General features: G+C 36.9%; 1 protein-coding gene across 2 annotated transcripts in view; it reads left to right on the top strand.

Annotated features, from left to right (window-relative positions):
- Positions 1 to 16,726, top strand: part of LATS1 (large tumor suppressor kinase 1) — a 49,446-nt gene that overhangs the window by 19,292 nt on the left and 13,428 nt on the right. For both annotated transcript variants that reach the window (XM_055310988.1, XM_055310989.1), the window contains 3 exons: positions 512 to 1,000; positions 6,989 to 7,136; positions 13,628 to 15,138. In XM_055310988.1, coding sequence (XP_055166963.1) covers positions 659 to 1,000; positions 6,989 to 7,136; positions 13,628 to 15,138 — 2,001 coding nt within the window. In that variant the 5' untranslated portion in view covers positions 512 to 658. The remainder of the gene's footprint in view (positions 1 to 511; positions 1,001 to 6,988; positions 7,137 to 13,627; positions 15,139 to 16,726) is intronic.

Below are 16,726 nucleotides of genomic sequence, written 5' to 3'. Positions count from 1 at the left end.
ACACACAGAGAGAGGCAGAGGGAGAGGTAGACTCCCCATTGCGGGATTCGATCCCAGGACCCCAGGATCGCAACCTGAGCCGAAGGCAGATGCCCAACCACTGAGTTGCCCAGGTGCCCTAGGTTTTTTATTTACTTTAAGTAATCTCTGCACCCAACGTGGGCTCAAACTCATGATCCAGAAAAAAAACAAAACAAAAAAAAACCTCATGATCCTGAGATCAAGAGTTGCATGGTCTTACAACTGAGCCAGTGAGGCACCCCACCTTAGTAGGCACTCTTAAAATCATATTTTTATCATCATAACTAGTACTTGATATAATTTTATAGATTAGAAAATAGGCACAGAGAAGTTAACAAAGTTGTCCTGTCCATACCCTAATATTTAATGGAGCCAGAACTATAAACCAGGTCTCTGACTACTAAATCAGTGTTTGTTTTTTTACCCCAAATACATGGTACTGCTTTATCAGGTAATCACTTTATAGCTTTTCTTTTCTTTTCTTTTATAGGGCTAATTATTTAGATGGTAAAGAATTTCAACATTCCTGGGGACTTCTGCAAAGAATCTTTTTCAGTTTTGCTCAAGAGAAAGTTCTGAATCTATCAAGTAGCTCTTAAAGAAGTCCTTTGTGTGGGTTATAAATATAGATGTTTTCATGAAGAGAAGTGAAAAGCCAGAAGGATATAGACAAATGAGGCCTAAGACTTTTCCTGCCAGTAACTACACTGGCAGTAGCCGGCAGATGTTGCAAGAAATTCGGGAATCCCTTAGGAATTTATCCAAGCCATCGGATGCTGCTAAGACTGAGCAGAACATGAGTAAAATGTCATCCGAAGATCCCCGACAAGTCAGAAATCCACCGAAATTTGGGACGCATCATAAAGCCTTGCTGGAAATTCGAAACTCTCTACAACCATTTGCAAATGAAACAAGTCGGAGTACTTCAGAAGTTAATCCACAAATGCTTCAAGATTTGCAAGCTGCTGGATTTGATGAGGTAGGAATTTTGAAAGATAAAAGAAAGATTTTTCTTACCTTACAGTAGTGCATAAAACTGTTATGGTGACCTGCCAAAATGTTTCCTTTGAGAGAATTTAACTATGTATACAAATTTGTATATTCCAATCAACAAAGAATGTTGTTTACAATTCCATTAATTAGTAAAACAAAATAATTATTTCTTAGTTTTCTCTGTGGTTTCTAATATTTAAAAGCTCAAGTCTTGAAGTCAGAATGAAAGTGCAGTTGAGAAAGCTACAGAGAGGAGAGAGTGAGTAGGAATGGGCATCTCTGCGTGCAATAGGGGCTCTGGGGCAAAGTGGCTGTGTGGAAATGACAGCTTATGAAGTTTAAGTTTATACTACAGAGAAAGAAGTAGAGTCAGGATTTCTTTTCTTTCTTTTTTTTTTTTTTTTTTGGTTAATCAGGATTTCATTAAGCTGCTATGTTCACATCATTCTCAGGCCTAAATCTCAAATCACAAAAACTGAAAATTTGGGATCCCTGGGTGGCGCAGCGGTTTGGGGCCTGCCTTTGGCCCAGGGCGTGATCCTGGAGACCCGGGATCGAATCCCACGTCAGGCTCCCAGTGCATGGAGCCTGCTTCTCCCTCTGCCTGTGTCTCTGCCTCTCTCTCTCTCTCTGTGTGACTATCATAAATAAAAAAATAAAAATAAATAAATAAAAAAAATTAAACAAAAACTGAAAATTTACATATTGCTCAATCTGCTAGAATTTCAGTTTTATATTTAGAAATTTCAGTTCATGTTAGTTATGCCAAGTCTTTACTATTTACCTTTATAATTCATATTGAAAGTTTTTTATTCTCATATATATGTTTATAATCATATTCCATTTAGATTATTACATATATTTTCCATGATAACATTTTCTTTGACTATTTTAGGTAGCAGAAATCATTTTGAATGCAAGTTGGCCATGGAAAATGTAACTAAATGTGAATGAGCAAGTGTTAATTAGGTTTTCCTTTGAAATTATAGTAACTTTTTTCTTGATTATAAAAATATTTATCCCCTGTTAAGAATTAAGAAGTGGAAAGAGAACACTGAAAATTACCTTTAGCTCTACTACATAAAGATAATTACTTTTAAAATTATTTCATTATGGTTAATATTTTGGTGACCTCATTTTCAGAGATTTCTAAGGTTAAAATTGAAAACTTAAGTATGCATTACAGTAAGATTTGAAAAGGAAGATTTCAACTAAACTAGAGAAAAACGATGACTCTTTCTGGCCTATCTTAATCATCCATTTTTTTAATCTTTTTTTTTTTAAAGATTATTTATTCATGAGAGACAAAGAGAGGGGCAGAGACTTAGGCAGAGGGAAAAACAGACTCCCTACGGGAAGCCCAATGTGGAACTTGATCCCAGGATCCCGGGATCAGGACCTGAGCCAGATCACGACCTGAGCCAAAGACAGATGCTCAACTACTGAGCCACCCAGGTGCCCCCCTATTCATCCATTTGATTAATATTATTTCCTACTATTTTTATGCTGTGTTCTAAAAATAATTGGATTTGCACCTGAAAATATAGAGAGTAAGGAGGAGAAGACCTTTGGTATTTTCCTGGTTAGAACTGGGAGGATTAAGGAAATAGTTTATGTGGAATTTCTGCAGAGTCCTTTCTTCCTACTCTCTTAGCCAGAAGGCAAAGAATAAAGAAAGGAATGAATCAGCACGCCTGGGTGGCTCAGTCTGTTAAGCATCTGCATTCTGCTCAGGTCATGATCCCAGGTTTGTGGGATCCAGCCCTGCATCAAGCCACATATGGAGCTCCCTGCTCAGAGAGTCTGCTTCTCCCTCTGCCCCTCCCCTCTGTTCTTGCTCTGTCTTTCTCAAATAAATAAATATCTTTAAGAAAAACAAAAGAAAGGAGTGAATCATTGACCTTATTCTTTCCTTTTATATATTGCTAGGGAAAGAGAGTTTAGAAAATCACATGGCTGTAAAGGCCCTTAAGTGGTAATGTGTTATATCAGATAAATCACCTCAGTAGATTTGTATTTCTGGAGCTCTTACTATGTGTGAACCCTTCAGTCAGTGAAGTGAGTGGTACCAAACATGGTCTATTCCTTTAGGGAACTTTAAAATTCTTTCTAACATTGACAGTTTTAAGAAATAGAATCTAAGCATTAGTCAGTGCTTAGTCTTTTTAAGTGTAATTGGCATACAATGTAACATTATTTTCAGGTATATAGACAGTACTATAGACAATTCTATACATTAGCAGTGATCACCGCTGTTAGCATCTATCACCGTACAGAGTTATTACAATATTATTGAGTATATTCTCTGTGCTGTACTTTCCATCTTTTATCATTTACTTATTTTATAACTGGAAGTTTGTACCTCTTAATACCCTTAATCTATTTTGCTCGTCCCTCCACCCACCTCCCCACTAGCAGCCAGCAGTTTGTTCTTTATATTTAAGAGTCTGGTTTTTTGTTTCTTAGATTGCACATGTAAGTGAGATGGTATGATAGTCTTTCTCTGACTAACTTCACTTAGGTCAATGCCCTATTCTTTATCTGTTGGCAATAAAAACAATAATTGCGTTGCATTAGAAAGATGTGTTAGCTTTATTACAGTAACATATTTTACTATTATTACCTTATGACATTAATAACCCCTTAAGCAGGGTTGCTTTACTAAAAGCATTTAGACATTTATCAATTCTCATTTGTCCAAATAATGAAATTAGGGTATTATTTATCCCCACAGTAATATAAAGAATTCTGCTGCCTCCTCGAGTCACTCATTCTGATAGCTTCTCATTATATTGCAGAATTTGTTTAAAATCCTAACTTGGTACTTTAAAATTTTTATCCAGGAGTGCCTAGGTGGCACATTCAGTTAAGCATTCAACTCTTGGCTTCAGTTCAGGTCATGATCTCAGGGTGGTGAGATCGGGTCCTGTGCTCAGCATGGAGTCTGCTTTGGTTTCTCTCTCTCTACCTTTGCCCCCCCCCCCCTCTACTTGCTCACTCTCTCAAATAATCTTAAAAAATTTTTTTAAATTAAAATTTTATCCAGTTTTTGCTTTATTATTTTATCATTTCATAAATCCAATCTATTCCTTTAGCTACATCAGGTTCAAGGCAGTTGCCAGTTTTTTGAGAATGTTTCTAATGGTCTGTAAAATTAAAACCTCAAGTATTTTAAAATTAATTTCTTTGTAGAAATAAATGTTAAACCGAATTGATGTGTTCTTGGGGCACATAAATCTCAAGCAGTGATGTGTATTTTTGTTCATATACATGGAAAACACCATAGTAATGTGGACATGATGTTTTCTTATTACATAAGATTTCCAAAGTTACTGATTTGTGGATGCTCTTTTTCATGCTGGCACTAACACTCCTGGTTACAGAACTTTGGTTGATATTGTTAACAGATGCAAAAAACATTTTAACATACATCAGTAATTATTTGAAAATAACAGCCAGCATAATAATCACCAGCTAAAATTATAGGCATTTAACAAAAATATGGTTCCCACAATATTGAAAAAGGATGGTGGGTACAGTTTTCTTAGCAAGTGAGATGACATTCCCATATGATAGTAGCATAAATACAGTTCATTTGGCTTAACCAGTTTTAAAGTTAAGCACTCCCTATTGAGTTTTAGTTTGGAGTAATTTGAATTATTTTAAATTTGCACACAAGGGGGACTTACTAATTCCTTTGTATCTCACTACAAACTTGCAGAAGTCTGATTGGCATAAAATGTGATCACATTGTACTTTTGTATCAGTTAAGGATTGAGTTTGGTTGCTTTTAACAAAAATCCAAATAATGCTTTAAACAAAATAGTCACTCAATTTATATAACTAGCATTGGTTCAGTCTCTTAAAGATGTCAGAACCTAGGACTTTTATGAGTTTCTTGAATGTTCCTTGGTGGCATCATGCTGTAGCACAGATGTCAGATCTATCATCTAGGAAACAGGATACAGGAAGTACTAGTACCTAAATCAAGGATAACAACATTCTTCCAGAAACCCTTGCTTTTGTTCATTGTCAGAATTGTCATGTGGCCACTGTAGCTATAAGGAAGAATTCTTCCAACAGTCAGTATTTTTCTAGGAAAGAGAGAATGGATCTTGAATAGGCAGCAAGTCTCTGCTACAACCTTTTTTTTTTTTTTTTAAGATTTTATTTGTTAGAGGGAGTGGAGGGGAGGGGCAGAGAGAGAGGGAGAAGCAGACTCCCCACTGAGCAGGGAACCTGACAGGTGGCTCCATCCCAGGACTCTGAGATCATAACCTGAGCCAAAGGTGGACACTCAACCAACTGAGTCCCCCAGGCACCTCTGCTGCAACCTTTTTTTTGTTGGTCTCACCCCAGGATCATCTGTCAGTGTCCTGTTCACCCATTAGTCTTACTAGGCCATTTCCACTTTAAAATATCTTTTAAAATACTAGCTCCTCTAGGGCAAGTAAATCGCTGCCTCCTTCTTGAAAAAACCCTATCCATTTGCTTTCTGTGTGTTAGTGTGTAATTTATGTCTACACATAAAGGACAAGGAAAAGAACAGGACAACCCACATCTAATCTACAGGCACTGTGCTTATATGCTTTTACATATTAAGTCCACACCTCAACTCTGTGAGTGTATTGCAGGTGAAGAAATTGAGCTTGGAATGTTAAATAATTTGCCAAAGTTCACACAGTTCCAAAGTAGGGCACATAAATAAATCTGCAATCACTGGAGCGTATCTTTGCTTCTAAGCATTAAAAAAAACAAAACAAAACAAAACAAAAAACACCAAAAGCATAGTAATGGAACTCAGACTCACTTTTGTTTGATTCCAGTCTCTCTGCTTTTTTATCATATCATGTAGCCTCCTAAAGTCTTCGTCACATAATCATATATAGTCTTTTATACCATTTGTACTAGATTTATGTCCTTATAAATAAGGTTCTCTGAAAGTGTAAGCTCTAAGAGGATAGAAATCAGAATTACATAGCTCTTTTACCAGTAAACACAGTGACAAAGGTGCTTACTAAAATGTTCTAATGGTACAAAAGAGTAGTTTCCAGTATTTTGATTGATACCTTTTTTTTTTTTTAAGATTTTATTTATTCCTGAGAGACAGAGAGAGAGAGGCAGAGACACAGGCAGAGGGAGAAGCAGGCTCCATGCAGGGAGCCCGACATGGGACCTGATCCCAGGTCTCCAGGATCACACCCTGGGCTGAAGGCAGCGCTAAACCGCTGAGCCACCTGGGCTGCCCTGATTGATACCTTTTAAACAATCTGATAGTCTCTTTGTATAAGGATGAAATTAAGAATAAGAAATAATCAGAGTTATGCTATTATGATTATCCCCAGAAGTTAATCCTATAAGAAAACAGTAATATGGGACACCTGGGTGGCTCAGTCTGTTAAACATTGCCTTTGGCTTGGGTCATGATCCCAGGATCCTGGGATCACGCCCTGAATTAGGCTCCCTGCTCAGTGGGGAGCCTGCTTCTCCCTCTCCCTCTGCCGCTCCCCCTGCTTATGCTCTTATGCTCGTTACTTCTGTCAAAGAAATAAAAATCTTTAAAAAAAGAAATGATATGTTACATAAAGGTGAAAACGTTAAACACTTCACCTGGGTGGCTCAGTGGTTAAGCATCTACCTTTGGCTCAGGTCGTGATGAGTCCCTCACTGGGCTCCCCACAGGGAGACTGCTTCTCCCTCTGCCTGTGTCTCTGCCTCTCTCTTGTGTCTCTCAGGAATAAATAAAAATCTTTAAGAAAAGAAAAGAAACACTTAAATTTGAGTTTGTTTTCTTTTTTACTTTGAGATTATATGGATGTTTATAGTAGTTTTACAAACAAGACATTAATATTGTGGTTTGGGGCCCTGCTGTTCATAATTATGAATTTCTCCAGTGGAGCTTATAGTCTTCTTTCTCTCTTAATTAATTATAAGATTTAAGCTTTGTTTCTTTTTTTTTAAAACTTCATACCAGGATATGGTTATACAAGCTCTTCAGAAAACGAATAACAGAAGTATAGAGGCAGCAATTGAATTCATTAGTAAAATGAGTTACCAAGATCCTCGCCGGGAACAGATGGCCGCAGCAGCTGCCAGACCTATCAATGCCAGCTTGAAACCAGGTGATTAATCAAACATTTTTTTCTCATTTCTTATAGTTCTAAAATATTTATCTATATCAACTCTTTAGTCTTAGAAATTGTTAAAAGCAGCACAGTAAGTCTCAAGTCAGAGTAATAGCATGATAGTTTTATACTATGAGTAGGTTTAAATGTATGTATTTTGTTATTGTTTAAACAAAAAATGGAGTCATAGTAAAACCTACTTGATTTACTTAAACTGCATAACTTTCCTTGTTACTAAATGGTCTACAAAATAATTTTAATAATTACATTAAGTTATATTTATCACATACTTTATGTAACCAGTCTCTTATATTTTGACATTTGCTGTTTGCTTTTTTTTTTGCCATTATAGACAGCACTGCAGTAAATCCTTTCATACTTAAATCTTTGTACATTCTTGGTGATTTTATAAAGGAAATTTCCAAAGTCTTGCAAAAATTTAAGGTTTTTCTTAGATATTGCTGCCTAGAAAGGTATTCCCAACCTACATTCTCCTGATCAATTTAATATAAGAATGCTTATATCTATAAATCCTAGGTATTATGATTTTTGTATATTTAATGGCTATAGAAATACTGTCTCATTTTATTTTCACATTTCTTTGATCATTAGTATTGAATATTTGGTTATTAATTTTTATTTATTGTTTATCGGTTATTTTTAAATTGGCATTTTTATTCTTTAATCTTGGGTTAATCTTTTTATTGATTTATAAGAGGACTTACTTATTCATTCTTTCATTCAGCAAAATTTTATTGATCATCCACTGTTTCAGGATCTTTGCTCAGTATTGAGTATAAAGTTCTTGCCCTTTTGTAGAGCTGACAATCTAGTAAGGGAGATCAAACATTTTCACAAAAAAAAATATATGTAGGACTGCAGCTATATACATGTGAATGAAGAAGGGTGAGTTAGTTATATGGTACTTTGGACTTATAGAGGGCTTTTTGACCTAATCAAGAAGATCAGAGAAAATTTTCCTGTGAAACTGATAATAGAGCTGATAGCTGAAGCAAGACTAAGGTTAATGGGAAGGATTTAGTGAGGAAGAGTGTCTCTATCTGCATGGCCTGTTTGGCAGGTTTTGATACTACGCTGGAAGAACTGAATGTGGTTGGGACACTGAAAACCAGTATGTGATAGGACTGGAGAAGTATATAGGGCCTGACTATGCAGGACTATTGATCTTATCCTAAAAGCAGCAGGAAGTTAGGGAAACTTCAAGCAGGGTAATGTCATGATTAGATTTGTGTTTCAAAAAGATGGCTGCAGTGGATAAGAATTGGCTGGTGGGTATTAGGATAGATTGGATAAGAGATAACAGTTTCAGGGAAACGAAGGTAATTTGGACTGGGAAAGGGCAGTGGAGAAAAGTGAATGAATTAAGAGAGATGGGAGGGTTAAAGTCAACAAGGACTTGGTGATAGATTACATATGAGAGGTGATAATGGAGAGGAATGCCTGTTAGGCCTCTGGTATAGAAAAATAGATGCAGTGTGGCGATACCCCACATTATAAAAGCAAATGCCAGGAGAGAACAGGATTTGGTGGAGAAAGATCCTAAGTCTAGTTTTTGACATCAGGTTGAGTTAGGTTCATTGAGTTATCCAAGTGAAGATGTCAAGTAGGGAGCTGGATATATACAATTAGCCCTGTGTATAAAATAGGTCTCCTAAAGGAGGTAGTAATGTAGACAAAAATGGCAAGATGGCCTACCACCAAACCTAATACTTAGTAGCTGGCAGGAGAGGATAAGCCTGCAAAGACAGAAGAATTAGCTGAAGAGGAAGGAAAGAAAACAACAGTGTCTTGAAAGCCAGGAGTGTATTTTATGAAATTATTAATCCATAATGAATTGGAAATTTAAAAAATAAAAGTTCTTCACCATAGATAAGAATCATACTCTTACTAATATCCTCACTCTACCCTCACAGAAAAACTTCTCAATGTGTTGTTTATACATGAATTCTTTATGTCACATCCATTTGTCCCTCAACCCACTCCCAATCTGAATTATGTTCCCATAACTGGACAGAAACAAGTTACTCTGTGTGTTATGGGCTGAATTGTGTTCTCCCCCCAACCAAATTCAGGAAGTCTTCATTCCTAGTATCTCAGAATTTGACTGTATTTGTGAATAGGGTCTTTAAGAAGGCAGTTAGGTTAAATAATGTCATTTAGGGTGGGCCCTAATTTTTTAAAAAACAATAATGATGAATTATTCCAAAATTTAAATTAAAAATGTCATATATAAGGCCAAATATTTTATTGTTATATTTAACAGAAATAAAATTACACTTAGATTTCTGTAAAAGTTTCCAAGTTTTTGCTCTCCATTTCCATACTTATAGTGGACTGGTAGCAGCACTTTGAGGTAGTGCCCTATATGAGACTGGAGGGAGAGCCTTATTTGTTTTTTTAATAGTAAAGGCTTAGGCATGTTTAAAAGATAAACTGTAAAACTCCAGTTTAGAGGAAAAAATTAAACATTCAAGAGAAGAGGGTCAAGTAAATTCCTGAGAAGCCAGGAAAAGAGAGGATCCAAAGCATAGGATGAGAGATGATTAGCCTTATAGAGGAAGAGGCAACAACCATTTTGTTCTAAGAGAAACAAACAGGCCTGGGTTATGTTGGAAGACAGGGAAGTTCCTTTCTGATGGAACTTCAGTTTTCTCTGAAGGGGAAAATCAGGTCATCTGCTAAGAGAGGTGTCTGAGGAATGGGACAGGCAATTTGAGGAAACCCAGGACTGAAGAGAATTGTAGTGGAAACCAAAAGAAGCAGTAGGATTTCCTGGCAGTGCTAAAGCCATTTGATGATGCTGATCATTGAATTTTGGTGGAATCAGTGTGCACTTTACATCACCTTTTCTAGCAGGCATGAAGAAAAAAAAGTAGATAGGTAGAATCATCTGTGACTAGAGTTCTACTAAATATTTACAAAATAAGATAGAGTTCAGAATATACTGAAAGGGTCATTTAAATCCTTAATTAGGGCATATTCCTCCTCTGCTGTTGGTGGCTTTTCATTCCTTCCAGACTCCTCTTGATGGCTTTGCTGCTCTCAGACTTCTTCGAGTACCCCTTTTCCTCTGATTTACTGCTCTCCAGTCATGCTGAGTTTCTTTTTCTTCTTGGAATATACCAAGCTTCCACTTCAGGGCCTTTGCCTAGTTTTAGATCATATGTCATCTCTTTGGTGGAGCCTTTTCTGACTACTGAATCTCATCCCTTTATGTCCTCCTTACTCTCTACCATTTGACACTATTTATGATTCCTTTATAGGATTTGTCATACCCAGATGTTACCTTGTTTATTTATTTACGTGTTTATTATCAGTCTTCTCCCCCAAGAATGGAGGTCCCATGGAGCCAGGGATATTATTTTTTTACCACTGTACTTGGATTGCTTAGATGTTCAATAAAAATTTAATGAATGAATAGAAATGAGGGGAGGAGAAAAGGAATACAGAGGGAAGAAAGAAGTAATGGACCATGGATTTAAACTAGCTAAAGTGTTTCATAAAGAAAGTGGAGGACTAATGAAGTAAGAATATGGAGGCCTTTGTGAAGTTGAAAAATGCTTGTAATAGTTAAACACGGAAGGAGAGTTGTAGTCCAAGTGTTTAAGACTTAAGTGATTTTGAAAAAAGCAGATATGGATAATACCTAAATTAAAAATATGATCTTAGGAATGATATTAGAGGTCAAATTGACGAGAGAAGGTCAAGAAACTGAGAGGTGAGGGTGATAGATGGTTTGTCCATATGGATGTTGAAGTTACAGAATGTTGGCAGGGCTTAGGGTAGACCAAATGTCAAAACTATTGATCAAGTAGGAGTTCATTAAACTTTATTTTATTTTATTTATTTATTATTTTATTATTTTATTTTATTTTATTTTATTTTATTTTATTTTTTTATTTGGAAAAGAGGTGGGGAGGAACAGAGGGAAGGAGAGAGAAAAAGAGAATATTGGGCAGCCCAGGTGGCTCAGTGGTTTAGTGCTGCCTTCAGCCCAGGGTGTGATCCTGGACACCTGGGATCAAGTCCCACATCCGGCTCTCAGCATGGAGCCTGCTTCTCTCTCTGCCTGTGTCTCTCATGAATAAATAAATAAAATCTTTTAAAAAAAGGAAAAAAAAGAGAATCTCAAGCAGGCACCATGCCAGGTGCAGAACCCACACACAGCTCAATCTCAAAACTCTGAGATCATGACCTGACCTGAAGTCAAGAATCAGACTTTAACTGATTGATCCACCCAGGCAGCCCTAGTCCAGGTTACTTTTAAAGAAAACCTTAATTGCAGGGTGCCTAGGTGGCTCAGTTGGTTAAGCATCTGCCTTTGGCTCAGGTCATGATCCCAGGGTCCTGGGATTGAGCTTCAAATCAAGCTCTCTGCTCAGTAGGGAGTCTGCTTCTCCCTCTCCCTCTGCCCCTCCACCCCACTTGTGTTCTCTCTCTCTCTCTCTCTCTCTCAAATAAATAAAATCTTTAAAAAGAAAAGAAAATCTTAATTGCAAAGGGCTGAAAAGAATGTCAGCAGAAGATTACTAGGTTTAAGTAGTTGATGCGAAAGCTTGGTGACATAGTGTTGGTTATGGGACAGAGCATGTCTGAAGGGTAGGAGTGGGAGAACACAGCTTTGTGGGAGGTGCAGAACAGAGATGACGGTATACTCTAGGCCTGTAAAGACTTGTAATTTAACTGGTAAAAGCTGAGTGAGTGAATACATGTTATATTTAGCCTCAGCTGGCTATCTGAGGAAGGTGAGACTGAGCTTAGTGGCCAGAGGACTTGCCTAGGTTGTCCAGAGTGATGACTTTTCCTGGAGTCATAGACCCAGCATGCTGCCCAGTCTTGATGAAACAAAGTGTTAATTGTACATTCTCGGGGATCCCTGGGTGGCTCAGTGGTTTAGCACCTGCCTTCTGCCCGGGGCGTGATCCTGGGGTCCCAGGATCGAGTCCCACGTCAGGCTCCTACATGGAGCCTGCTTCTCCCTCTGCCTGTGTCTCCGCCTCTTTCTCTGAGTGTCTCTCATGAATAAATAGATAAAATATTTTTTAAAAATAAAAAAATAAATTGTACATTCTGAACATTTACCATTTTTTCATCATGTATGTGTTTTGAATGTTGCTACATGTTTTGTTTTATATATTTAGATCTGTAAATCTTTACCATATAATCTCTATCTGGAATATATTAATTATATGAATTGCATTCCATACAAATATATTTTATGTATTTTTAAATATGTTAAAGATCTTTTTCTTTTTTTTTTTTAAGATTTTATTTATTTATTCATGAGAGACACAGAAAGAGGCAGAGACACAGACAGAGGGAGAAGTAGGCTCCATGCAAGGAGCCCAATGCAGGACTTGATCCTGAGAATCCAGGATCATGCCCTGAGCCAAAGACAGATGCTCAATCACTGAGCCACCCAGGCGTCCCATTCAACATTTTTTGTATCATTTATTTTCTTGCCATTTCGTTTACTTGAAAATTCCAGTAAAGAGAAACTGTAAAATCTATACTTTATTTAGTGTTCAACTGATTATTGCCTGGTATCTTTGAAATATATTTAAAAGTAGTATCTATTAAAATTACAAATGGACATACCCTTCAGCTCAATAATGCCACTTTTGATAATTTATCTACTTAACATATGAAATGATATCTGTACAAAATTTTTCATTGCTTTTTTTAGATATACAGCAAAAGACTAGAAACCTTAATAGTCTTCAGTAGGGAAACATTAAACTTGGGTATATACAGGTGCCTGGGTGGCTCAATCAGTTAAGCAGTTGACTGTTGATCTCAACTCAGGTCTTGATCTCATGGTCATGAGTTCAGGTTCTGTGTTGGGCTCCATACTGGGTGTGGAGCCTATTAAAAAAAATTAAATTTGGGTACACCAATACTGTGAAAAACTGTGGTAACACTTTTTTAAAGTAAACAAACATTTTATATACTGATAAAGAATCTTCAGTGTTTTATTTTATTTTAAAAGATTTTATTTATTTACTCATGAGACACAGAGAAAGAGGCAGAGACACAGGCAGAGGGAGACAGGAGCCCGATTTGGGACTCGATCCAAGGACCCCAGGATCACGACCTGAGCCAAAGGCAGATGACTCAACCACTGAGCCACCCAATTTTAAGTATTTTAATGAGAAGAGCCAGGCACACTAGTATACATAGGAGGTATACTAATTACTTGCATGTCCCTAAAATATCTTACTGATGGAAGGAAGAAAGCTGGAGACAGAGGTGAGTATACTTTTGTACTTCTTAATTTAGGCCATGGGAATGTATTACCTAGCCAAAATTAGTAAAAATTTGAAAGGTAGCATAAAACCACTTAACTGAAGTTTGATTTTTTTTTAATTCTCAAAAGAGAATTACTATTTAGCTATGTCAGAATTCCAAGCTAAATTTTTCAAGAATAGGTTAAAAACATGTTTTTTCCCTCTGTTTTGTAACCATAGGGAGTGTGCAACAATCAGTTAACCGCAAACAAAGCTGGAAAGGTTCCAAAGAATCCTTAGTTCCTCAAAGACATGGCCCTCCACTAGGAGAAAGTGTGGCCTATCGTTCTGAAAGTCCCAACTCGCAGACCGATGTAGGAAGGCCTTTGTCAGGCTCTGGTATAACAGCATTTGCTCAAGTTCACCCTAGCAATGGACAGAGAGTAAACCCCCCACCACTTCCTCAAGTAAGGAGCGTCACTCCTCCACCACCTCCCAGAGGCCAGACTCCTCCTCCAAGAGGTACAACTCCACCTCCTCCATCTTGGGAACCAAACTCTCAAACAAAGCGCTATTCCGGGAACATGGAATACGTAATCTCCAGAATCTCTCCTGTTCCACCTGGAGCCTGGCAGGAGGGCTATCCTCCACCACCTCTGAATGCATCCCCAATGAGTCCTCCGAATCAGGGACAGAGAGGCATTAGTTCTGTTCCTGTTGGCAGACAACCAATCATCATGCAGAGTTCCAACAAATTTAACTTTCCACCAGGAAGACCTGGAATTCAGAATGGTAGTGGTCAAACTGATTTTATGATACACCAAAATGTTCCTGCTGGCACTGTGAATCGGCAACCACCCCCTCCATATCCTCTGACCCCAACTAATGGACAAAGCTCTTCTGCTTTACAAACAGGGGGATCTGCTGCATCTTCATCATATACAAATGGAAATATTCCCCAATCTATGATGGTGCCAAACAGAAACAGTCATAACATGGAACTTTATAACATTAATGCACCTGGACTGCAAACAACTTGGCCTCAGTCGTCTTCTGCTCCAGCCCAGTCATCCCCAGGCAGTGGGCATGAAATCCCCACATGGCAACCTAACATACCAGTGAGGTCAAATTCCTTTAATAACCCATTAGGAAATAGAACAAGTCATTCTGCTAATTCTCAGCCTTCAGCTACAACAGTCACTGCTATTACACCAGCTCCTATACAACAGCCTGTGAAGAGTATACGTGTTTTAAAACCGGAGCTACAGACTGCATTAGCACCTACACACCCTTCTTGGATACCACAGCCAATTCAGACAGTTCAGCCTAGTCCTTTTTCTGAGGGTACCACTTCAAATATGACTGTTATGCCTCCTGTTGCTGAAGCTCCAAACTATCAAGGTCCACCTCCACCTTATCCAAAACATCTGCTACACCAAAATCCATCTGTTCCTCCATATGAATCAATCAATAAATCTAGCAAAGAGGATCAGGCAAGCATGCCTAAGGAAGATGAGAGTGAAAAAAGTTATGAAAATGTTGATGGTGGGGATAAAGAAAAGAAACAGATTACAACCTCACCTATCACCGTTAGGAAAAACAAGAAAGATGAAGAGCGAAGGGAATCTCGTATTCAAAGTTATTCTCCTCAGGCATTTAAATTCTTTATGGAGCAACATGTAGAAAATGTACTCAAATCTCATCAGCAACGTCTACATCGTAAAAAACAATTAGAGAATGAAATGATGCGGGTAAAACCTTTTAAAATGCCCATTTTTATACTTGATCATCTATTTGCTTGTTGTTTATCTTAAAATATTGGTCCAGTAGTTTTCCCTCTTTTTATAGCTAAATATATTATCACTTAAAAGTCAGCAAATATTAAAGTACTTTTGATTATACTATTTTATTTTAGTATTTCAAAATTTATGCAGAATTTCTTGGAATAAAGTTCTAATAAATTAAGAAAAATATAATTTATAGTGTCCTGTTTAGATGTATAATTTATAGTGTCCTGTGTAGATGTATAATCCCTTTTTATGGAAATAGGAGCAAGGGTTATTTTCTAGATTTTACAAATGTATCATATAACATTTTAAAATAAGCTAGAAATATCTGGGTCCCATCTCTTGATATACTTATGAAATATTTGTTTTTACTTACAGTAGTTTTTGTGCTCTATTCATGAGGTTTATTCATGTGATTGGTCTCACTACAAAGTGTCAAAGACCTGTCCTTTCAGTTATTTCCTCTTCTAATTTCATTTTTATAATGTACTGGAAAATGTACTGAAATTTTTAAACTACTAAAAAGGAGACTAAAAATAAGTGCTCACTCGTTTTAGATGAATCTCTTTTGTGATTCCATATACATATCTTCACTCGATATTATGGTGGTACTATCATTGTTACTATTTGCATCACATGTTTACAAGAGTAGGTTGACTCCTACTCTTATATCTATCACTCCAAATCTAGGAGGCTTAAATTTGTGATAAAGCTTGCTTATATAACTTGAGAACTATTATTTTAAGATGAATTTTCTAAGTCTGATTTCATAATTATGTTATTCCTGCTACAAATTAAACTTTGAGATGAGAAACACCATGATTATCTGTATGACTTATCCATATTTTAGCTCTTAGGATTTCTTACTAAAGTCTGTCTGTATGTATTTTCTTAGTTTATTTTTCCTTTTTCCTCTTCACTTTCACTAATAGCTGATTTAAACTTTTATGGTGTTGGAAGCTTTGCTGACTTCTGTAGCCTCCATTACTGTGTAGGCAAGTAAGATTTTAAGAGAAACAGTTCTAAGTCTGGCATGCCACCCTTCTTAAAAGATTTTGCATGCAAATGGGCATCCTAACAGAAGCATGAGGTTGCTATATTCTAATTAGGCTTGCATTTCTAGAATTAGACTCTACTTAATTCTTTTTCTGCTTAAACCCTTAAATTAGTTCTTTATTGAACTAGCCAAAAATAAACTTCCTTCGAAATCCAGGTAGTCCACGTCTACTCAGAAGTTGGCTTTTGTTTTTAATCTGTGCTTTGGTATCTTCATAAATCACACTGACCATTCTTTGAAATGTACCAAAATGTCTAAAAGGTACCTTATAATCAAACAAGTTTGTCCCTTTTAAATAAGGTAGAAGAAAAAGCCTTTGCATTTTGCATTAGTGGTGGCTGCGAGTCCTACCCTTAGTCTACTGCCTGAGAAAAATAAAAGAAACATGAAAGGAAAGATGGACTATTAATAAATGGTTAGCTTAGAGAAGACGTTCTTTTATTCTTAATACATCAGTTTTTAGAATAAATGAATCTGGACAGGCAGAGTTTTTTT

This window comes from Nyctereutes procyonoides, unplaced genomic scaffold (assembly GCF_905146905.1).
Source record: "Nyctereutes procyonoides isolate TBG_1078 unplaced genomic scaffold, NYPRO_anot_genome, whole genome shotgun sequence".
In the NCBI taxonomy this organism is placed as follows: Eukaryota; Metazoa; Chordata; class Mammalia; order Carnivora; family Canidae; genus Nyctereutes; species Nyctereutes procyonoides.
This window is presented reverse-complemented; position numbering and strand designations above follow the sequence as displayed.